The 24,323-nt window shown below is 45.1% G+C and overlaps 1 protein-coding gene across 5 annotated transcripts in view; it reads right to left on the bottom strand.

The window, feature by feature from the left end:
• The window catches only part of PPP6R2 (protein phosphatase 6 regulatory subunit 2), a 913,508-nt gene that overhangs the window by 537,877 nt on the left and 351,308 nt on the right, over positions 1–24,323 (bottom strand). For all 5 annotated transcript variants that reach the window (XM_085653731.1, XM_085653733.1, XM_085653735.1 and 2 more), the window contains exon 9: positions 5,073–5,199. In XM_085653731.1, the coding sequence (XP_085509857.1) occupies positions 5,073–5,199 (127 nt within the window). The remainder of the gene's footprint in view (positions 1–5,072; positions 5,200–24,323) is intronic.

Genomic DNA, 24,323 nt, shown 5'->3' with positions numbered 1-24,323 from the left:
GTGCTGGACTCGTCATGGGCACAGCGCGACTGTGCTCCATGACGAGTCCAGCACAGAAGGGGTTAAAGAATTTCTTTAGGTTTCAGAACTCCACACTTAGATCCACATTCTAGTTTGAGTTTGGTTGAATACTAGGAGTTTTTATAACCCTAATAAGAGTGATTGATATATGCATGATACGATATTGTATATCTGAGGAGAAGGTGGTTTACTATACCCAAGAGAATTCTTTTTCTCACACACTTGAGGTACCCTGTCTCTTGGGCAGTGGGGTCGCTCCCGAATTTTTTGTATAGTAATGGAGTTATGGCAGAAAGGACTATCTCTTGGCAAATGCCCACTTCCAGGGATTGCACCTCAAGTGCCGAGAGGTGTGTCATATGGGCAGTAGTGAGATAGGCTTTCGTGCCATCGGGGTTCACTGTGTCTGCAGTGTACAGATCTACGTAAAAGCGCTCAAAAGGCATAGGCGATCTCTTCACCCTTGTGCACCACATGCCCACCACATGCCCTGTCTGTAGATGGATCTCTGATATCCTACTTTTGTGAGCGTGGAGTTTATTAGCTAGAAGTAGTTGCCCAGCTTTATTCCCTCTGGAATAATATTTCAGTTTTAAGCAGATGAGGGAGAATTCTGCTCTGTCTGTATCGAAGACCATAAGTTGCTTGGGAGCTAATGTCAACTGTTTCCGCACTTTGTGGGACCCAGGCTGTTAATGAGCGTTTGCAAGTCTACGTACTTGTTACTCTAAGGAATAAAGTTTAGCCTTTCTGATTTTATTCAATCGCATGGAAAGGACTATCAAAGTCCTTCTGATTACTGCCTTTAGAGAGTCCCACAGCAGGGAGATAGGAGTTTTCTGGATGTCGTTCTCAGCAGCAAGATTTGGATCCCCTTCCAGATGTCTTTGAGGGTGAAGTCATATGTCAGGAGAGTGCTATTAAGTCACGATGGTCTGTGGTGAGCCCCAGAACACAGAATGCATTTGAGATGGGTGAGTGATCGGTGAATGCCAGAACGCCAAACCTCTGCCTGCGTGATGGCCGTCAAGGTACGAGGAGCGGTGAGAACATAGTCTGCACAGGGGTATGTCTTTTGTGATGTAGAAAAGATGTATAGTCCCTTGCCGCTGGGTGCTGTAACCTCCATGCATCAGAGAGACCCACCTTGTGCAGCCAAAAGAGGCCTTCTAATATGAAAGTGTCAGTCTGTTCCACTCTCGGAGTAGATCTGTCCAGCGTAGTGTCAAGGACCAGGTTAAAGTCTCCATTTATTATAATATCTGTATCAGGAGGGGAGGTGACCAGGCGCACAGAGTTCAGGATAAATTGCTCCTGGCGGTCACTGGGGGCATATAACGTGGTAAGGGTGAATGTCTAATTGTGCAACAATAGTTGTAGAGAAAGTAGTCTTCCAGTCTGCTCTGCTTGGGTCTGCAGAACATGTCCTTGGAATTTAGTAGCCAACAGGATTGCCACCACTGCTCGCTTAGTAGGCCCAGACGGGAAAAGTGCCTATCAAACCAGAGGGACTTCATCCTTGCACAGTCCTTCCTCAGGATATGCTTCTCCTGCAGTAAGCATATGTCACAGTTAGAGTCTCTAAGAAGGGACAAGAGTGCATACATTTCACAGGTGTGTTTAGTGTGCTAAAGCTTAAGCTCAGGACCTTAAACTTAAGCAAAGGATCATGGTGGCAGTGAGGGCCAAATATGGATACCCAACCAAAAGCGGCGTGTATCCCGAGTTTAGGTGGAGTTGTTGGCGGAGATGTGGTGCCCTAGGTGGGGATGTGTGTGAGGGGGGGTCTAACTGGGGATGTAACAAGCAACATTGCTGAAACCTCTAATGAAGAAATAAACACTACTTTTCAGGGGGTCATGGTGGCGAACATCGTAATGCAAAAGGGATAAGCGTCCTCCACCATCCAGAAACGAATCCTAGGGAGATTGGGACTGCAGTCCCAGATTTGTGGAGGTGACTGCATCGTGAAGGCTGTGCCTGAGGGGGTGTTGTCACTACTGATGCCATATTGTTCAGGTGTTTGTGTTGGTGTCAAAATGGGTCTTACTATTAGGCAGTATTGCTGTGTTTTATTTGATGGAGCACTGCTGAGTGTTCCGGAAGCTCTCATCCGCTGATGGTTTGTGGGCATTCCATTTTGAGGATCAGTGTTTCTTGCTCAGAGGATGGACAGTGTGGTCTGTCTCGCCAGGAGGGTCCTCCAGTACCGGGACCAAGCGAGCCTACTTCATAGTGCAGATCATGTGAGTTTCACTATCCCATATAATGGTGAGGTGTAATGGAGAGGCCCCATTTCTATTAAACCCCTTTGTCACGCAAAAAGGTGAGAGCCGCTTTGAGCGTGCAGTGCCTCTGGAGGCTGATAGGTATTTGTAGAGCCACTCATTCAAATAAGATGGGTTTTTGGTCGCAGACCACTGATATAACCTCTGTATGGCAAAATGGTGCACACACGTAAGTTTATCTTGCACCGCCCCTGTGGTGTTGGACAGTAGGCCTGCTCTGTGGGTATTATCTAGTTTGAAGTCTTTGTTGGCATGGTCAGGTAGTATGTGGCAGAAGAGTTGCCTAACATAACCCTCCAGGTCTCCAGAGTACACCAGGAGAGGAACGCTTCGAACTCGGATGTTGAAACGACAGGATCTGTTTTCCAGAGTCTCCAGATGAATCTGTAGTTCTGTACTGTAGGTTCGTAGCTCCAACTGTTTACAGCAAAAGGATTTCAGTTCTTCCTCCTTAGTATCGCTGTTCTTTTACAGGGTAAGCACCCATTGGCCGGGTTTCACCACGTCGCATTTCACCTCTGGTTTCTGTGATGCGCTGCGATGTCCTCCCTGAGCCGCCAAACAGTGTTTCCATGTAAGAGCGAGTGAGGCCTTCTGTATCAGCCTGGTCAACGTCCACAGGCAGTAAACCTGTGTGTTTTTTGAGGAGGCTTTAAGCAGCCTGTCTTTGAGTGAGGCGTCTTTTTAGGTCCTGTGCCAGACACTGTGGCGAAGGGATGACAGCTGCACAGAATATCTGTATGGTTGAACAAGTATGGCCTCTTCTGGGTGAGTAGCTCTTTATCTGGCAGGGATGTTATAAATCAAAGCCTGCACAGACTGGTCTATCCGTTCACGGCGTATTCTGTTACACTGGTGCCTCTATTGCACAGGGGAAGGAAGACCTGCACGAGTATCGATGGGCCTCTGCACAGTTAAGCTTTTTACGGGTAGTAAGATGTTCACAATCCCCAATTATGTATCCCCACTCATAGCCCATTGGGCAGAAACTAATCTAAACTTTCCCTTTCCTCATTGCCACCAGTTCTGCATGTGTCAAGATGCCACCTGCCCTGTTTACTCTTGTTTATTAACTTCTGTGGTAGGGGAGGGGGAACGAGTATACTTAAAACCAGGGCAGATTGCGTGGCCGGGGTGTCAAGCTCTTATTGCGCGGTGGTGGCCGGTTGCCGTTAGATGTTGCAGTCTGAACTGAGGATAATGTGCTGCTCTGTGAGGTCCGCCATTGGGGTTAGCTGGGTGCAGCAGTGTCAGGTACCCATCCCCTTAATCAGTCTTGCGGGGTTCGCCAGTCCGCGTGCAAGCTGGGACAATGGGATGGGAGCCCAGCCTCTCGCCGGTCGTCTGGACCGGACGAAGGCTGTTCCGGGTATGCCAGGTCAGAGTCCAGACATGCCAGTGGGGGGTCTGTGTCAGTGGTTGCTGTTCACTGGCATGCAATGCTCCAGCCACTAATGGAGGTAGGACACCATGTTGTGCTGGGTTTGCGGTGGACACCATTTTGTAGAAGATACTCCATATCCACCACAATCCTTGCTACTGAGGTGACACAGCGATGCAAAGTGTTTCCCCTGTTAGCAGCAGCACAGGGCCCAAGTAATGAAGTTCAATAGGGCTACACACTAGGACAGTCGGGCAGTGGAGCTAAGCGAAGACGCTCCCATTCGGCTGCCATCTTGGCCACGCCCCTAGTTTTTTTAAACTAGTGTGATCATCTGGCATGTCTTAAGAGCTTCACGGAAAATGAAGGAGACATTGAGAATGAATAGTAAATGTGTGAGGGATTGCCTACAGAGCTTGATTCCTGGAAACACCTATATTCAACACATCCAAAGCATTGACAAACCCTTCTTGCAACAAAAGCCTTCTGGAACTCCATTTGAACTGGCCTGATACCTGATCGCGTGCTCCTGACTTTCAGAAATCTCAACTACTGTTTCATAAATAAACATGCTTTCCAGTGTATTTATCTATTGGCTTTTATATAGCACAAAACCTAGCTAGGCAGGAATAGAGCACTAAACGAAAGACCAAGATCCCATCAAAGTGTTTTTGTGATTATTATAGCGAAACAGATGAAAGAATAGTTCTGTGTGTGTGCAGGGTTAGTGCTGTCCGTCACTAGTCTCTATTAAGGGCTAGTGAGGAACAAACCCCTTCCAATGGTTCACTTTTTTCTGATCCTACTCCTCAAAGAGGCTTTTTAACTACGTTAACAGTACTATTTCTATGTATCAAGATCTTATCAATTTATTATAAAGCACACCAATATGCGATGGTGCAGAAACACACTAGAAATGTGCTGAATACATTTTGCATGTCTACCATTCAATCTCCTTGTTCTAGCTTTTAACATCCTGTGTCCCAATCTAACTTGCCACCATCCCAAAAACGGCATGTCAACCTGCTTACCCGAAAGCTAACCATCAGAAACAAAAACTAGAAAGCACTCCTCATTATACACATCTCCCACCACAAATACCTACAAAGATTCTGCTGTTCCACTCTCAATCAGTGAGCATCTTGCAGTCAGACTAAATGTTCTGAATCCTTCTGAAAGTGCTATTTCTGTGTATTGAAGCACAGATGTTGTAATGAGGTGGACCATATGAATCCCGCAGAATTATCCTTATTTGTTTATAACTGTTGCTATAAGCCACTTATCTATGGCAACAGCAGCTTACAAAAAACGGTTGTAGCTTCACAATCACCAATTTTTGTACTTAAAGGATTTGCACTGGAGTCTGAGCAGGAAAAGGTTACCTGAGGTGGATTGAGAAGAAGCTGGTGGAAGTCAGTCAGCCGAGGTTCGATTCCCTGTAGGATGCTGCAATTTACAGTGTACGACTTTTCTGATCCCTGAGCAAATGTGTCAAGCAGTGCTTCGACTCTACAGAGGGGAAAAAAGAGAGGCTAAGCACAACATTCAGCAAACAGAAGACACGCAGCAATTAGAATAATTTATAAAGTATGTATCAAGCACTAATTGAGTACGCAAGGAGCTGAAACACCATACTGGAGCGCAAGGGGACTGGTGAAAAAAGAATGACTGAAGGAAAGTGCAAGTAGGGCAGTGAATCAGCAAGGGGGAAATGAGGACGCCTGATAGCACAGTGTGGAAAAATGGGAAGAGAAAATCAGAAAGGAAACAATGGAAGGCATTGTTTACGCTTTTTGCAAAACTAAAGTGGACTACGATCTTCTCAGACAGCAGGAGCACGTTACACAGCATCAACTTGGATTACAAATCCTCAACTTCCAAGGAAATTGATCATAAAACCTGGGTAGAGAGACGAGCATTACATTTTAAAATCCAGAACTCCTGGAATGACAGTTTGGGATGGAACTTGACTTGCACTGCTCAGAAAACCAGTGAGGTTTCTTTAGGCTGAGAAAGCAGGAGCCAGGGAGCAGGAGGAAGAAAGGAGCAAAGGTTAAACCCAATTCAAGACATAAAGTTCTAGTCTAGAAAGGAAGATCATTTTCTAAGATACAATAAACCCAAACAGTGTCAATTTTCTCACAACACCTACAGGAAAGCATTGCCAAAAGCCCAATCTTACAGCAATCAACACAATAGGATGACCAGTGTAATGTATAGTAATGGGAAAATAATGACAATACAATTAGGAAGATGCAACAGAAGTCGTGTGAACCTAAATTGCACAAGACAAAGAGACTGTAAATAGAAAGGGAACCACGACTGGAGAGGCTAAACTAGGCTAAGCTAGGCTAAGCTACTACTATATACATGAAAACATGGGCTCAAAGCCAGACCTGAATTCAAGAGAGAAAGAACATACAAAGGCCAACTCCTTCCACTAATAACTACAGGAAACTCTGCAATCTGGTAGTACACCAAAGGTATAAACATGGATTCATGCCAAGCTTGAAAAACTCTGAAGAAACAAACACACAGAGATAAAAACAGAGAATGAGTTCACAAACTTAGGAAGCGGTCTTACAGCATTTAGGAAAATTGCTGCAAGTCTCCAAACTTGCAAATAAATGACAATCCCGAGGCTTATGCAGGCAGATTAAGAGATAAAGATTTGAGTGGAGTGCTAGAGGACCAAGAAGGCATGTCACCATTTTGATTCTCAGCAGAAAATACACGCGCTTTCCAAAGGTACCAATGTATACTAGCAAACTTGCATGTACTCAACTAAACAGCAAACAACCAATCTTCCATGATACTTTTCTTGAATATTTTTTCATATCTCGAAAAAATCAATGGTGGTAATGTTCACTGATAAAGATACTTGAACCCAATTGTTCAGGATTTGTTGTGATTAAAATGCCTTACAGCTCAATGAACAGCCACAGGCAATGTATATAAACTGGTAAAAAAGGGGGTGAGACAGTCTTAAAACAAAAGGAACGTTACTTACTTGTAATTCCAGTTTTTGGTCATAGGAGTTGTCCCTGAATCCAAAAACAGTAGAATAGCTCAACAAAGGGCAGGATCCTGGAACACTTTAAAAAAAAATAAGAATTCCAATCTCTCAAATTAATAGTATAGTGCACTTGGCTGAGGAAAAAAAAGAAATCACTGAAATAAACCCTTTTAAAAAATACCAGGTAAATGGAAAGGAATATGCTGATCTACACACTTTTGCATTGATCGCCATCTGGTGTTGGGTCCGGATGTTTGCACATGTTTTTTGTCCTGGAAAGTCTTTGGAAGTCACGAGGTATGTGACTCCTCCTTAGGATCATAGTGCGCATGGGCATTGGCTCCATCCTCAGATTGTTTTTCACCAGCAGGGAAATGATGGAGCTTTGTAAGAAACAGGAAGATGCCCTTATATAGTATATCTAAATAAGATAATGCTGGAACAGATAAAGGAAGCCGGGGAGGCGGGTGGGCGTGTGTAGATCTGCAGCTCTACATGCCAAGAACAGATGCATACTGGTAAGTAGCATATTCCATTTGAGGCACATGAGCTTCAGATTACACACTTTTACATAGATTGTATAGCAGTCCCACGTCTAGCGGTGGTTCCCATTATCTGTTGCAGAAGTCTGAAATAAGGTATTGAGTACAGCTTGGCCCACACTGGCTTGTTGTTTCGTTTGCACATCTACACAGTAATGTTTAGTGATCGTATGTGGTGTAGACCATGTAGCTGCTTTGCAGATATCATCAAATGGAATGTTGCCTAAGAATGCCATAGAAGCCCCTATTTTCCTTGTAGAGTAGGCTCTAGGAGGAACAGTTAAAGTGTGTTTTGCTTTGTGGTAGCAAATTTGTATGCATTTAACAATCCATCTGGCTATCCCGGACTTAGATATGGGATTGCCTTTGTGTGGTGATGAGAACGAAACGAAAAGTTGTTTGGTTTTCCAAAAAGGTTGCGTTCTTTCAATGTAATAAAGTAATACTCTTAACATCTAAAGTATGGAGAGCTCTTTCTAAGACTGTGTGTGGTTGCGTGAAGAAAACAGGCAACTCCACAGATTGATTAAGGTGGAAGGGGGAAATTACTTTAGGGAGGAATTTAGGATTAGTGCGGAGAACCACCTTATTATGATGCATTTGTAAGAATGGTTCTTGAATAGTTAGGGCTTGTAGTTCACTAACTCTTCTTAGAGAAGTTATGGCTACTAGGAAAGTAACTTTCCATGTTAAGAATTGTAGCTCACATTTATGTAGAGGTTCAAACGGAGGCCCCATTAGTCGTGTGAGCACGATATTTAAATTCCACACAGGTGAGGGTGGAACTCTGGGAGGAATTATCCTTTTGAGGCCTTCCATAAAGGCTTTGATGGCGGGCACTCTAAATAGCGATAAATGTTGTCTATTTTGTAGGTATGCTGCTAAAGTAGCAAGGTGCAGCCGGATAGACGTGTAGGCTAAGTTACACCTTTGTAGGTGTAGAAGGTAGGTTATGATGTGTTAGATAGACACGTCTAGAGGATTGATGGTATTGTATGGCAATATATTACAAATCGTTTCCACTTGGCTGCATAGCAGGCTCTAGTGGTAGGACGTCTAGCCTCTTTAATGACGTTCATACAGTTAGGTGGAAGGTTAAGGTAACCGAATTCTAAGATTTCAGGAGCCAGATCGCAAGATTCAGCTGAGCTGGGTCTGGGTGTCTGATCTCTCCACGGTTGTGGGCTAAGAGGCGTGGTGAGAGGTGTAATCTTTGATGTGGGACTATTGACAGTTCCAACAATGTGGTGTACCACGGTTGTCTGGCCCAAGTTGGAGCAACTAGAATTAGAGTCAGTGAGTGTTGCTGTAGTTTGCGCACCACCAGTGGTATGAATGGGAGAGGTGGAAAAGCGTACGCAAATCTGCCTGACCAGTTCATCTATATCGCATTGCCTTTGGACAATGGGTGTGGGTATCTGGCGGCAAAGCTTGGGCATTTGGCTTTATCGTGGGTGGCGAAAAGGTCTATCTGTGGTTGCCCCCATATCTGAAAGTATGGTTGGAGAACTTGTAGATGGAGTTCCCACTCGTGAATCTGTTGTGTTTGACGACTTAACAGATCTGCTATGGTGTTTTGGACTCCTGGGACGAGCTGGGCCAAGAGAAATATATTTTGAGGTATAGCCCACCTCCATATGTTTCGTGCTAGCTGGGAGAGCTGCAGAGAGCGTGTCCCGCCTTGTTTTTGGATGTAGTACATGGCTGTTATGTTGTCTGTGCGGACTAAGACAGCCTTGCCCGATATTTGTTTTTGGAATGCTTTTAATGCTAGGAATATGGCCAGTAATTCCAGGTAATTGATGTGGAATAACTTTTGTTGAGGTGTCCACTTGCCTTGTATGGTGTGATGTAATAGGTGAGCTCCCCAGCCAGAGAGCGATGCGTCGGTTGTCATGACAATCTGAGGAACTGGCTCTAGGAACGGTCGCCTGTTGGAAAGGTTTTTGGTGTTCCACCACTGCAGACAGTGGTGAGTGCGACCGTCTACCAACACCAGATCTGTTAGCTGACCTTGAGCCTGGTTCCATTGTCGTGCTAAGCACTCTTGTATGGGACGCATCTGGAGTCTTGCGTGAGGCACTATGAAAATGCATGAGGCCATCATCCCTATGAGCTGCATGAACACTTGAACTGGGAGAGAGTGGTGCGGCTGAAATTTGGGTAGGAGAGCGAGAATGCTTGCTATCCTTGGTGGACTGGGATAGGCTAACGCTTTTGAGGCATTTATTGTGGCGCCGAGGAATTGTTGTATGTGAAAGGGTTGCAGATGAGACTTGGTGTGGTTTACTGTGAACCCCAGGTCGTGGAGTAATTGGATAGTCGCTTGAGTGTGATGAACACACTGGTTGTACGAGTTGGCTTTTATGAGCCAGTCGTCGAGGTATGGAAAGACGTGAATGTGTTGTCTTCTTAGATGGGCTGCGACTACTGCTAGGCACTTGGTGAATACCCTTGGTACTGTTGTGACTCCGAAAGGGAGTACTTTGAATTGATAGTGCTGCCCATCCACTACAAACCTGAGATATGTTCTGTGAGCAGCGTGTATGGGAATATGGAAATAGGCGTCTTTGAGATCTAAGGTGGCCAGGAAGTTGCCCTGTGAAAGTAGAGGGAGGACTTGCTGAAGTTTGACCATGTGGAAGTGGTCTCATTGTATGTACCCGTTTAGTGGCCGGAGGTCTAGCATAGGTCTCAGAGAGCCATCCTTCTTTGGTATGAGAAAATACAGGGAATAAACTCCCTTGTTTTGTTGGTGCTGGGGAACTAGTTCTATTGCACTTTTTTGTAGTAAGGAAACACCTCTTGTTTGAGGAATGACAAATGGTCTGCTGACATTGGATGCTGTTTGGGTGGAATGTTTGGGGGGTAGAGGCAAGTTCGAGACAGTAACCTGACTGCACTATTTCTCGCACCCACTTGTCTGTGGTGATGTTGGTCCAGACAGGAAGGAACTGCTGTAGTCTTTCCCCGACAGGAGTGGAATGGTCTGGGGGAAGCAGAGGGAAGTCATTGGGCAGGGGTGGAGGCAGAGCGGGTGTTGTTAGTTTTGCCTCTGCCTTTGTTATTGTTGCCTCGGTATCCTCCTCTGTGGTAACCTCTCGTGAAGGTGGATTGGGTGGGAGACTTGTAGGAGGTGGATGGGGTATCAGACGAGTATACCCTGGTGTTGCCCCTGTAGGATGAGTGACGAAAAGAACGTCTGGGAGCTTGCGATTGCAAGGCTCCCATTGATTTGGCTGTATCGGTGTCCTTTTTCATTTTCTCAAGGGACGCATCAACATTAGGGCCAAAGAGGTGTTGCTGGTCAAATGGCTGATTAAGTATAGCGCTTTGCACCTCAGGTTTAAACCCGGAAATGCGTAGCCATGCGTGCCTACGAAGAAGGACGCTTGTGTTCACTGCTCTGGACGCGGTATCTGCTACCTCACGAGCTCACCGGATAGAGGTGTTTGGGATAAGTTTACCCTCTTGTATTAGGTCATTGGCCTTATGTTTGTATTTGTCGGGGAGGTGTTGGAGTAGGGACTCTAACTCATCGTAGTGAGCACTATTGTATCTGGCTAACAGGGCTTGAGTATTTGCAATGCGCCAAATATTAGCTGCCTGGGATGCTGTTCTTTTGCCAGAGGCGTCCAGGAGTTTAGACTCTGTCAGGAGGAGCTGCATCGCCTGTTGACTGCGAATTAGCCAGTTTCCTAGCATTTGAGACGACCATGGAGTCTAATGGAACAGGGCCCCTGATGTGAGCTGGGTCTGTAGGGGCAGCTTTGTATTTCTTCTCAATGATAGGATTCTTGATTCTAGTTCTGACAGGGTCTTTAAATATTTCTGTAGCGTGTTTAATCACCCCTTTGAGCATGGGCAAAGTGGATGTGGACCTTTGGGTGGTGTCGAAAGTGCCCATTAAAAAATCATCTACTGGATCTGTATGGAGGTCGACCACGTGGTACTGGGCAGCCCGGTGTATTAGCTGATTAAACCCCATGGTATCTTCTGGTGGGGAAGGCCTAGAGGGGTAGATGTCCTCTTGTGGGACATTAGGGACATCAGGCATATTATAGTCATCCCAGGGGTCAGGGGAGCTTGGAGGACTGGGGTAAACTAGTGGTATGTTGTCACCATCCCCTGTGTCATCATATGTGTCGTCGTCATCTACTGGTGGAGGGGATAACGTAGGAGACGGAGGTCGGGGAGGTGGTGGTGGAGAAGGTACCCTAAGAGGTGATGTGGCTACAATATTATTTAGGTGGTGGAGCTGGTGCAGGCATGCTCAGTGGTCTCTTTCTGGAACTGAGAGTCAATTGACCGGTTTTAGGTTCTTTAGTTAAAGTTTTTTGTTGCGGGTCTGGTTGAAAAAGCCCTTCCAAGGAAGTTTGGGTGTTCGGTGTCGACGATGTAGGCATCAAGGGCTTTTTCGGCGCTGGCTGCGGAGCGGTTTTGGGTTTGGAGCCATGCGATTTGTCAGTCACTGTGCATTTTTTCGGTGTCTATGTCTTTTTCGGCTCCGAAGAGCATGAGTCCGAAGTGTTGGGGAGTGGCTTTTTCGTCGGCTCTGAGTGTTTTTTCGGTGCCGGGGAGTTACTAGTTGGAGTCTTCGGTCCCGAAGGATTCGGGGTGGAAGTCGTATTCGGCCCCGAGGGTGGGTGCGGCTTCTTTTTCGGTGCCGTTGATTGGGTCTGGGTACCGGTAGCAGGCAGACTCGAGCTCGAGTCGCTGGAAGGCTTAGTAGGCTTCTTTGCCAGGCCCGAGGGCGGGGCATGGAAAGCAGTGTGTCGGTGTGCACCTGAGCCCGAAGGTGAATGTGTGACCGAAGCCTTTGTTGTTGTTGGGAGTGGGTCGGGGTCGACGTCTGTACTTGCGGCCCGTTGAGCTGGAGTCACTTCTTCGACGTCTGAATCATAGGCTTCGGAGGCGCTGATAAGCTCGACCCGTTTTTCTGGCACAGACTCCCTCGTGGAAGATGTCGTAGGGATCAAACTCGACGAGCGAGCCATGGTCCTTCGAGCTCGTCGATCCCGGATGGTCTTCTTCGAGTGGAAGGAGGCACAAGCTGGACAGTCTCTGGCCTCATGCTCGGGAGAGAGGCAGAGGTTACACACCTCATGCAGGTCGGTGTGGGGAAACTCCGACCCACATCGAGGACACTTCTTAAATGGCGTCCTTTCCATGAGCCAGATGCCAAGGCTCAGTTCAGCCTGAAGGCCTTCTTCGGCGACCGGAATGGAAGATTGGTAGAGATGCGTGCCGATTAGGGGTCGCGTTCGAGACAATACCGTCGAAAAGGTGAAGGATTGCGCGTTGAAAACTGGAATCGGTAACCGTTCCGACATGGAGCGCGAGAAACACATCCCAACCCGATGGCGGAAAAATCAATCTGAGGATGGAGCCGATGCCCATGCGCACAATGATCCTAAGGAGGAGTCACATACCTCGTGACTTCCAAAGACTTTCCAGGACAAAAACAAGTGCAAACATCCGGACCCAACACCAGATGGCGATCTATGCCAAAGTGTGTAATCTGCAGCTCATATGCCTCGAACATGTAGCTTCTAATGGGATGAGCACACAGTGTCACTGCACCTTCAAGGAATTCTAAGGCTGCCAGCCATCCCATCCTGCAATGTAGGGTCAACGAGGTAATTTGTAAGGAACTACAGCAAAAGGATCATATCCTTTACAAACTTTTACCAGTGCACTGAAGAGGGTGTTAAATAGGTTGCTTGTGGATTCAGAGAGAATACCATGATTGGAAACTAGGATTACAGGAAGGTATCTTTCCCTTTTCAGTTATGGGATTCCCTCAAATGTCCTTCAACAATATAATAGAAGTACAAAGCTTTTTTTATGCACAGCTGCGGAGGAGGGTTCCGAAGGAGAAGCGACAGAAAAAAACTCCAGGGAAAATAAAATTCTACAACAAGGCCTGACCTCCCAAAATATCAGTTCTGGTATAGGAGTCAATGCAGTAATCTTTGGCAAAAGTGTGCACTTATCTCCAAGTTACAGATTTGTACTTGTTTTGATTCTGCACAATTTGCAACAAGACAGCAGTAGTTGCTTTTTCATGTAGAATGTGCTCAAGTCATATACAGAAGGGGTCTGTCAGCCTTTTGGCAACACTCAGTTGTGCACTGGACACTATCCATCTAGTTATGGTTTGCCTAAAAGAAGCCATCCAAGTAAGGAGCACTCTGTAAATTACAAAATACTTGTTTGATTTTTCTTTTTATTATGTACTTTGGTTTTGCCCAAGTATTATTTTAGAGCCCTCTTTACACCCAAGGTATTGAGTGAACTTTATGCCAGAGTGGGATGCTCCAGAAAAAAAGCTGGGAGCAAGAGGGTTTGGTTTATATGAAAACCCAAAATCACATTAAGCAGATGCAAATGAGGAGTCCTTAAAGACCTTATTACAGTGGAAAACAATATATATGTTTCCTCCCAGCACTGCAGCATGAAGCTCACTCATACTTTCGGCCTAAGTTATAGCCACAAGAAAATGGATTTTCCAGGAAATGTTACAAATGCTTTGTGCTTCGGCTCAAATGGACAATCAGTAATTTGGAGAGAAAAGTGTTGTACTCCCTAGGATAAGAGGGTTTTCTGAGAGGAGGGAAGACGTTCATTAGATTTTTAAGGAAATTCTTAATCATTCGCTGGTGAAAATAATGACTTGGAGCGACTCTTGCTATGAACATTTATGCAATTTAAATTACTTTGAAAGAAGGGACCTGAAGGCCAGATTTTGTAAAATAAAGAAGATGCAGGAAAGCAGCCTTCTTTTGACATATTCTGGGATCCATCCTCTTCCTACACCATGTGCAGAAACTCTTCTACTTAAAAATATAAGCGAGATTTCTTTCAGGATGTTCATGCAGTCATCTGGACGATTCAGATGCCCATATTGCAGATACCCTGGAACCTGAGAGCCAAGTTCAGTGAGTGCAAACTAGGATGAAATCCTGAAGAGCAAACATGCTTGCGAGCTATCTTCCTGTGAGATTAAAGTGACAGACGATGCAGATCCAGATCTCACCACTGCCTTGGCCAAGTCCGATTAGTGAGCATCATTGTCATTTTGCACTGTTTTAGCTGGTCTATGACTTTGAGAACCATTAGATGGGAGAAAAGGCATATGTGAAAACATAATAGCACTTTAGGCAGGTACAAATGACATATAGGGTTCCCTTGAACACTGCCGAATGAAGCTCACTTTTCTTTCTGTCCCAGGTCATAGCCGCGAGAAAAGGGACCTTCCAAGAAATGTGTTACAAATGCCTTGTGCATGGGCTCAAATAGACAGCTCAATAATTTGGAGAGAACTAAGTTAAACTTCCTTGGAGGAGAGGGTTCTCTGAGAGGAAGGAAGACATTCTTTAGATCTTCAAGGACATTTTTAATTACTGGAGGGTAAAAGAATTGCCCGGAAGGGACTCTTCCTATAAGCACTTATGGCAATTAAATGGCCGGATCAATGAGAATCATTGTCATTTTGCAATGCTTTATCTTGTCTATGACTTTGGGAAGCATGCTGATCGGAGGACAGGCATATGTGAATGTCCTCAACCAATCTATCAAATAGTATTGCCCCTGGATATGGGCTATGAAAACCTGGACATGAAAGGGTGGTATTTTGCTGTGGTATTCTCCTAGGACACAAAGGCTGATCTGCATAGTGCCCCATTCTCGAAACAGGTATTACAAGATGCCAGCATCCAAAACCCACTTTAAAAAAAAAAAACATTTTATTGGCATTTTCATCTCTGTATTGACAGTCATTACATCAATAGAGGAGTTTACATTATGTGACAGAAACGTCTGGTTTATGTACAGTGGTGATATATTCCTTACATTGGTGAACACATTGTCATACCCTCCAATAGATCTCAATTTACAGCGTGGTGCAGTATTACTTTTGCGTGATACCCCTGCGTGCTCAAACACTATCCTCCTCCTGAAGACCTGCTTGTGGTGGTGTGCAAATATTGCCACGGAATCGATTCCATTGCCCCCATACTCTCGCACATTTTTTGGGGCACCCCCTGTGAATGTATACTGATTTTTCCGTAACCATAATGCCATCCATATCCCGGCACCACTGCAGATATACGAGGGTTGTTTTTACTCCCCAGTGCCTTGCTATGTTGCGTTTCGCTACTGCTAATCCCAGTGTTACCCAATCCTGTGCTGCATGATTCAAAGTCTGTGGGTTCCCATATGTTGAGTACGCATCTTTTTGGTTCTGGCGTGATCTCTACTGTGGTGACTTGTGTGATCGTACGCATGATGGCTTCCCAGAAACGAGTAATTAGCGGGCATTCCTAAATCGTGTGTCAGAAGGTACGTACAGCGCCACATTGCCGGACCGAAACCCACTTTTGTTGATTTAAATATTGTCTGCTGAGCTTGTCAGATTTCCAATTTTGTTAGGCCTAGTAGGTAAATCACCATCAAGAGATTTTTGTTTTCAGCTTAGCTTTCCTTGTCAGGACTCTTGATCTCATTCCTCCCTACTTGCTCATACAGTGCATAGTAGTCAAGTTGACCATTCTGAATTCTTAATGCCAAAATGAATGGAAGGACGTCAAAGTTAGGTTAACAACTCTCAATCCTAGTATGTTCATGTGGTTTTCTCCATCAGTGACCCTCAAGCATCCAAATAAAATCTAAATTATTCAAGCTTTTTTTTCTAGAAATCTGAGTTTTAACTTGCCAAGAGCTGCTTCCAGGAAGTCTTGCACTCTGTTACGTTTTGTACACTATAACATTTTTATCACGACTTCTGCGGAAGAGTGGTTAAACAGGCAGAGAATGAACGTACCATAAACGCCTTGTAGGACAAAATGTGAGTGTGGTTAATTTGTTTGCTCTGAGAGGAAGGAACAGCTAAATCACAGAACTGAAAGTGAACCGTCGTAGGGTAGGCACATATGGACTGTATTATTCTTACATAAACATGGATATAATGCTGCACCTAGAGTTGTGATTGCATTTACAATAATTGCTGAGCGGTTGAAATCGGACCTAGGATGCTTGTTTCCAGTCCAAAGAGGACCTGGCCTGGCAGTTCGGGCTGGACTGTTCCCAATGGGCACAGGGTCAAGACTGAATTGCATATGGCCGGGTTCAAACTGGAATGGCATGAGGAGCAAAAAAACTATGGATTTCGGCCCAGATCTCTGAACTGGGGTGAATGTATGACATTGTTCTGCATTCTGTCCATCAATAGTTCTTTTTGCATTTGTCACCCCGAGTGGGATTGGTGTGCCCAAACATGGGTCCCGTGCTCTCCATGACACTGGAGTTAAGCTATCCTGGCTGATGAGGGGTGAAACCCCGAAACCGGTCCTAGGATGCTAGTTTCCAGTCCAGGGAGGACCTAGCCTGACAGTTTGGGCTAGAAAGTTCCCAATGGCCACAGGGTCAAGACTGATTTGCATATGACTGGGGTCAAACTGTAATGGCATGGGGAGCAAAAAAACTATGGATTTAGGCCCAGATCTCTGTACTGGGGTGAATGTAGGACATTGTTCTGCATTCTGTCCATCAATTGTTCTCTTTGCGGGCTGTTTTCCAGAGCACACTGGGCTGACTGTCATCAGGAGCACTTAAACGATTTTGGAACTATTTCATTGAAGTGTCTGCTTTTAAAAGTTTAACTATGCCCCATCATAATCAGTGGCTGAGTGACACGTTTGCATTCTTGTAGCTGTAAGTTACAAAGAAATACCACAGCATGAAGTATGAGGAAATTAGAAGTAACACCAAAAACAGCAATAGGTGCAGTTGACAAGACAGTACGAAATATAGTTCCTGTAGTTATTTTTGTTCTGGTCATTCACCCCCTTACACATGACCACCATTGGCTGGATGGGCAAGAGGATGAGTCTAAATATGTCAGAGCACAACTTTCTGAATCTTGTAGTCATGGGACCCATTATACCACCTTCAAACTTGCCTACGTCTATGGGTTTCCCAACAATTTATTGCCTTCAGATACAATACAAAGCTTGGTAGAGACCAATGCAAAGAACTGCCCTTATAATTCTTATAAACAGCATGAGTAGGGCATTGCTTTACCATCTGCCCTGGGTCTCTACGATCCTGCCCCTTCTGCTGCGACACAGTCAGACTGCCCTGATCTTCTCTGCTATCCTCTTGACGAGTAGTGACATCTTTATTGGCTTCCTAGCTAAACTTTAACCTGGAGAAGAGTGTGAACAATTTCAAATGCCTGCCTCATGCCTTTTTAATGTACAACCACAACACCAAGTCTAGTGTCACTCAATCAACATCTAGTCAACCAAAGCATGGAGTACAAGGCCCTATGTTTCATCTTTAAAATACCACAGAGCCATGTACCACTTGGTGGTATAAAAGTGTTGACCCTGAGCCAACACGTGATTCGGTAAGTAATGAGCATGCTGTACAAAGTTCAACAGAAAAAGACACTGGATGGAGTTCTTCGTTTTATTAAGGTGAGGAGGGCATATCCTTACCAAGTGCAATAATGTTTTACCGTTTACATCATCATCATGTATTATGCAATTTTAAAAGTATTATTTATAGACGTTTGTGTGCCATGGAAGGCAGCCCTCAACATCATTAAACTCCACTACATACAATTCCACAAAACACAATACAATTCCACATAATTACACTCCAAAACAGACAATCCCACTCCACATAATTCCAGTACACAATACCACATAATTACTATACACAATTCAACAGCACACTGACACATAATTCCAATACACAAATCCACTCCACACGACAATTCCAAACCACACAGTTCCAAACCTAACTAATCCAATCGACATAATTCCACAACGCACTACATACATACAATCCAAATCACAAGTAACACGCATTGGCATAGCCAACAGGTCTCACTTTTGGGACCTTTTAAGTGTGTAGCCATGCAGCACATTATCCTGGGAGCTGTGTCACCAGAGATTGAGGAGCTATTCAATTACTACACACTGGGTCATGCAGTCTGATTCGGTAATACATGCTTGACTCCAGAGACATGTATGGACACATTCCACGGCTTTTTGATGCACACAGAGTAAGGCAAGTTCCTCCATGCAGGTTAACATCAATATAACATTGTGTGTGTGACTGCGTCACTTGAGTATTGAACATCCTGAAGAATCAGTGTCAGGGGCAAGTTAAGCCTAAAACAATAAGATGACCATCAACTTTACTGAGGAATGCATCACTGAGAAAGAAACACGATTAAGCACTTCATTTGAAACCCATAAACCAAGCTCTACTCTGGGACTCTGCACTTACAGAGTATGACTGATAGCTAGCCCAACATTGGTGATCTGGTAGCTGTTGTGAAAAAAATACCCAGCTGCAATTGTATTAAATCCTTTTCTCATGTGTCTAGTTACACAAAAACAGCATACTTATCATATGGCTTCACTTTCAAGAAGACGTCTACGGAGGCCCCCCCATCCAGGCCTAGCCCACGCGAGGGCATTTCAAATTAACAGTGCTTGTCCCCTCCACACCCAGAAGACAGTGGGCCTGGCTCATGTTGTACACCATCTGCTGTGAAAGGATTAATGGCTGCATGGATTGTACTGAGCTGAAGCCAAGACTGTGGAAGTCAATGTGTGCACGTGGAAGCACTCGCGCAGATGCAGAGACACACATTGCAATAGGTAAAAAATGCACACAAAAAAAAAACTGCCCAGTTATTGCAGTGTTTGTTATGAGTTCTGTTTTAACAAATATACACACTTTAAATAGATTCGTATCACAAAGAGGTTCCATAACACAAGGTCATTTTATTATATGCATATACAACTAAAATCACAAAGGGTCGCTGGGCGGATACGCTAAATGTAAAAAGCGGTCAATGTTGTACACACCATCTCTGCATCAAATCTCATGTTCTAGCATTGCTTTTTAAATTCTTAGGCCCTACTCATACCTTCATTACCTTACTTAGTAGAAGATAATTGTACAGCATGAAATAGAAATAGCCCACATAGATTCATGAAGATTCATGGGGCAGTATGAAATGAGCATGTAAATGTGGAAATCGACTGGCAATATGTGCTTCGTTTGTCAAGTGTGGCTGGCCAAGTATAAAAGGAAATACAAGGGCAAATGAGGCTTCAAATATGCCTGCAAGACCAAATCTGGGCATAAAAAGGTGTTTTGCTTCTACTGCAAGCAGTCCCAGTGGCTCGGATCAAAACCTTGCATAGCCAGATCAGAGGGATTTTCATTCAAAACAGCAACAAAAACTTCCCAATCCACCTAGAATGGCTTTCTAATGGTTAAAGGCCAGGTCTGGTGAGATGCTGCTCATAATTCCACTGTCCATGATTATAAGGCACGTTTTAACAGAGCCTAAGTTCACACATATATCATGCAGTCTGCAAATATGACCGCCAAAACCACAATCATTAAGCTCTGGCAACACAATATTTTACAAGGCGCTGTTAACATAACATAGCAGGTTAATTGATTTTAAACAAATATCGATTAAAGTTACTAACCACAATTAGATCATAATTTGCAGTGGAAGGTAGTAAAATATTAAAATATCCAATATGGATTCTGAACAACCACAACACTCAATGACAGCGCAAGCATAATTTTTGTAGCTAAGAGAATGAAGACGGGGACGGGCCAACGCCGGCTGAGGGAGAGGAGGTCTATGTGCAGGCCGCGCACGGGACACACGCATAGCATCATTCTGCGCCTGTAGACGCTGAGGGCATGTCTGGCGTTTTCCTTGCGGGAGCGAGCAGCAAGGCTGCAAGATAATTGCTAACAGATGGCGTCACTGCTCGCTCTCGCAAGGAAAACACCAAACGTGCACGAGTGCCCATAGACAGCAGTGCAAACATGCACGAGTTTTAGCAAAAATGCTGAGCGATGCCAAGAGGTATCTCTAAGCAGCGATTGCGCGCTATGTAGGTGAGACCTAAAAACATTGTAATTTACAATGCCAATGACTCCAACAGGTACAAGACCGATTGCATACGTAAATAACATTGCCATTTACAATGTCAATAGCTCCAACTCCCACAAATGCAAGACCTATTGCACTTCCAAAGCTACATTTTTTTTTTTTTTTTTTAAATTATCATTTGGGGCACGCCGCTCTTAGGACAAAATATTGTTTTTATTCTGGTAGGCCCCTTACAGGTAAAACTGTCAAACTATCGGTAATCTTGGGATCTCTGTTTAATGTCCATCTTTTCAAGAATTTGCTCGACTGAAGACAAAGAAACCGAAGAGTGCTTCAAATGTTTGAGGTTGGCCGATTTCGGAATCAAGGCTTTAGATGATTGCTTTTCCAGCACTGAAGGAGATGGAGTTGGTTGCTGCGTCCATTCCGAAGGCTTAGCGGAGACCGAAGAATAGGCTCAATCTTATGAGGTCAGTGCTGAAGCAGAAGGCTTATGTTCATGCCAACCCCGAAGGTGGGACATCTGAAGTCTCTTTTCGGACCCAAGCATGGCCCGAAGGCAGCAGCAGTCCGGTGACCTCTAGAAATGGAAGGAGCGAGTATTTGGAACTCTTTCAGTGGAGCATGGTTCGGGGCAGCAGAACTCATGCGCTGTCCAAGAGGCAGCATGTATTCGAGCTCTTCGTCCACATCGGAGCCAGAGATGATTTCGACGGAGAACTCTGCATCCTCCTCCTCACTTTCGTCCCTGCTGAATTGAGACATTTCCAGTTGACACACCCTTCGATCACAAAATGTCTTTTTAGATCTGAAAGATTTGCAGGTGTCAGTTGGCTTTGCTGTGATCTGGTGACAGGCAGGTTAAACACCTGGTGTAGATCAATGAGTGGATATTTTGGGTGACACTGCGGGCAGGATCAAAAAGATGTTTGTTCCATCAGTAACACATCTTCGGTACCAACGGCGCACGTGGAAAGGTAGGGCAGAGACAGGCAGCGCCCAAAGGGTGATTGACGTCCGACCTGACAAAGCTTATCAAGCAGCAGGGATTTCGAAAAGCATGATCGATATTCACTATACCCTTGAAGACAGGATAGGACTGAAACTTCATACCGAACGGAGGTGAACACGGAGGAGAGGCACAAACCTCCGAGTACGACGGCGGAGAGAAAACAATCTAAAAACAGGAGTCGCTGCCCATGCGCAGTCTCAAAGAGGAGTTACTCTACCTCTTTGAATAAAAACAAGCTACACAACTGCAAACCCAACACTAGATGGCAGGGGTATGCAGACCATGTGCATCTACAGCCACACATGCCAACGAACAGAAGGTTGCTTTGTGTTATTGAGGATTTAGTCCCTTAGGGAAGAGCAGAGTTTGTCTCTTGATGCCCTCACACACCCCGAGAGGTGTCATGCTTCATCATTGGGCGTTTTGCTCCTCGTCGGGCCGGCGCTGCAATGCCCTACGGGTCCCCCGAAGGGTCACTTTAGCGGAGATCTTTTGAGACAAAACGCCGTATGGTGGGTGCGTGGTGTGGGTCCTAAAAAAGGGTGGTGCAGTGGTGTGTGCAGAGTGAGTCTAAAACTGTCTAGGGGGTGCCCAAAGGGTACTTTTAATGAAGGCTGGGGGGACCCTTGACAGGTTACAAAACCCGTAGGTTAGGTGTTACGTTAATGGGCTAAATGGGCCAAAGGTAACTACAACAAGGTCAACATGTTTCGCGCCCCTGCGGTCCAACCGGATCCGTGGCGCTTCCTCAGGACCAAGCAGATCGTGAAGTGTAAGTGAAAGTGAGCTCAGTGTCAAATCCTACAACTCACAGATTCTCGTTTGAGATATGATGGCACTTTAAAAAAAAGCTACCTTCCATGACAAGAAGGATAAGTTACTTACCTGTAATCCTAGTTCTCTTCCAGTGGTATCCTCATCAAAGTCATAAGCACTTTAATATTCCCACCCATGCGCGGGGAACCCCGGAAAATATATAAAAATGATATATAAAAACATATTTAGCTATATATACGTATAATTTTTAAAACAATCAATGCAGCCTCCCAGAAAAAAACACATAATAGGCTAAGCAATGCTGTGAGGCCTTGTCTTTGCACATACACAAACTAATCCGGAAGACCAAAAGACACTTGAACTGCTTTTAACAGCAGAAAGTTGTCCTGCAAAGAAAAAGGCAGGCATTGTTAGCCCATAGGCTGCATTGGAACTTCAACAGCATAGAAACTGAAAGCAAATGTAGAAAACTCAAAAACTGGCACCGTGCCTTTAAGGCAGCCATGACCCCCTAGCTTCCCATCATGCCTCAGGGGTGACAGTTATGTCAGTTGTTCTTTGCGGAGACCCGGAGGTCAGAGCACAAAGAGATGACACATTTTTATTTGGAATGTATTTATTTGCATTTTCTTGATCCCAATGCAAAACCACATCAGATATACAAAACATCTTGTTTCTGCGTTCATTACAGGTACAGCGAGGTCAGAGAATACTAGTACATAAACAATCAACAATTACGGATAATGTCTCAACGGGACCTTTCTTCATCTCTCCCTTTCTCGCCGGTATCACCCCCCCCCCCCCCCCCCCCCCCGATCTACTGCGAATCCGTGAGCGTCAGGCCATAGTAGGTCAGCCATGGCTTCCATATTTTCCAAACATTTTTGGGGCACCCCCTTGCTTTGTATGTTGTCTTCTCCCCCAACATATACATGTCCATCCCTCTTCGCCATTCCTCCAGTGTTGGATTAGTATCCGCCCCCCAAGCCCTCGCCATGTCTCTTTTGGCCACTACCAGACCCAGCTGGAGCAGTATCACCTTTACTTTGGGGAGATCGATCTCCGTGGGTATACCCAGCAGAATAAACACAGGGTCTGGGGGTATTAATTCATGCAATATAAGCTCCAATTCCTGCAGAAGTATGCCCAGTATTGCTGAGCATGTGAGCATCCCCAAATAGTGTGAAAGAAGGTCCCTTCCATGTTCCTACATTTCAGGCAGTTGGGGGGACTACGCTCTACCCATCTTATGCAGTCGGGCTCTGTCATAATACGTTCTGTGTAAATATTTAAACTGAATCAATCGCAGCCGCGATTTGATGGCCACCTCCATCGGGTGCATCAGGGCCATTTCCCAGTCTAGATCTGTGATGTCTCCCAGGTCCGCCTCCCAGTGTAGTCTCAGTTTCCACAACGGGTCAGGTGTATTATTCATGATTGTCTGACAAGTCCATGACACTGCTTTCTCTCCAATGTCTCCCATCAAAAGTCGCCCTTCTAACGGGGCATACTCTGGGAGGCCCTCCATATCAATATGTTGTGCCCGCCAGGCATGCCTCAGTTGCAGATACTTAAAGTGTTACGTCTTGTTCATGTCGTATTCTAGTTGGAGGTGCAGGAACGTCACCAGCTCTTTACGATATATTATGTCCTTAAGCTGGGAAATACCAACCAGATCCCACTTCTGAAAGCCTTTCAGCTTGACAAATTCCTTAAGTCGCGTTCCCACCCAAAGCGGGGTTTCCTTGGGAGAGGACACTATTTTTGGTCATTTGCCCAGGGAGGTGGGTGGGTTGCTTAGGACTTTGATGAGGATACCCCTGGAAGAGAACTAGGATTACAGGTAAGTAATTTATGCTTCTCTTCCAGGGGATCCTCATCAATAAATCAAATCAACAGGAGAGGAAGGGAATACTTTTGGAGCCACTCTTGGTCCCCTAGTAACACATAAATTAACAATCAACAGAAGAGTGATTACCAACTACGAGCGTTGGCACAAGGAGTCACGTCTGTGTTTAAAAACATCCCTCACTCACCAACCTAGTTGGTGACATGCTTTATCATTGGGATCCCACCCGAGGGGCCGAATGCCTCTCGGATATGCTACAACAGCGGAGCAGGTTTTTTGTGAAATGCAAACAGTAAAGGTGGAAGGTTAAAATTGTCTTTAATTATCCCAACTAAATTTTATTGGTGGAGAAGTAAGGCAAGGTAAAAGAATAGTGAAGTGGGTGTAAAAACTTCAGCAAACTTAGAGAAGCCAGACAATTCGGTCTACATGTTTAAGCCTCCGTAAGCAATTCCTCAGGATCCTCGAAGATGGGTATCACTAGGTGCCATACG

Source organism: Triturus cristatus, chromosome 4_1 (genome assembly GCF_964204655.1).
Source record: "Triturus cristatus chromosome 4_1, aTriCri1.1, whole genome shotgun sequence".
NCBI lineage: Eukaryota > Metazoa > Chordata > Amphibia > Caudata > Salamandridae > Triturus > Triturus cristatus.
This window is presented reverse-complemented; position numbering and strand designations above follow the sequence as displayed.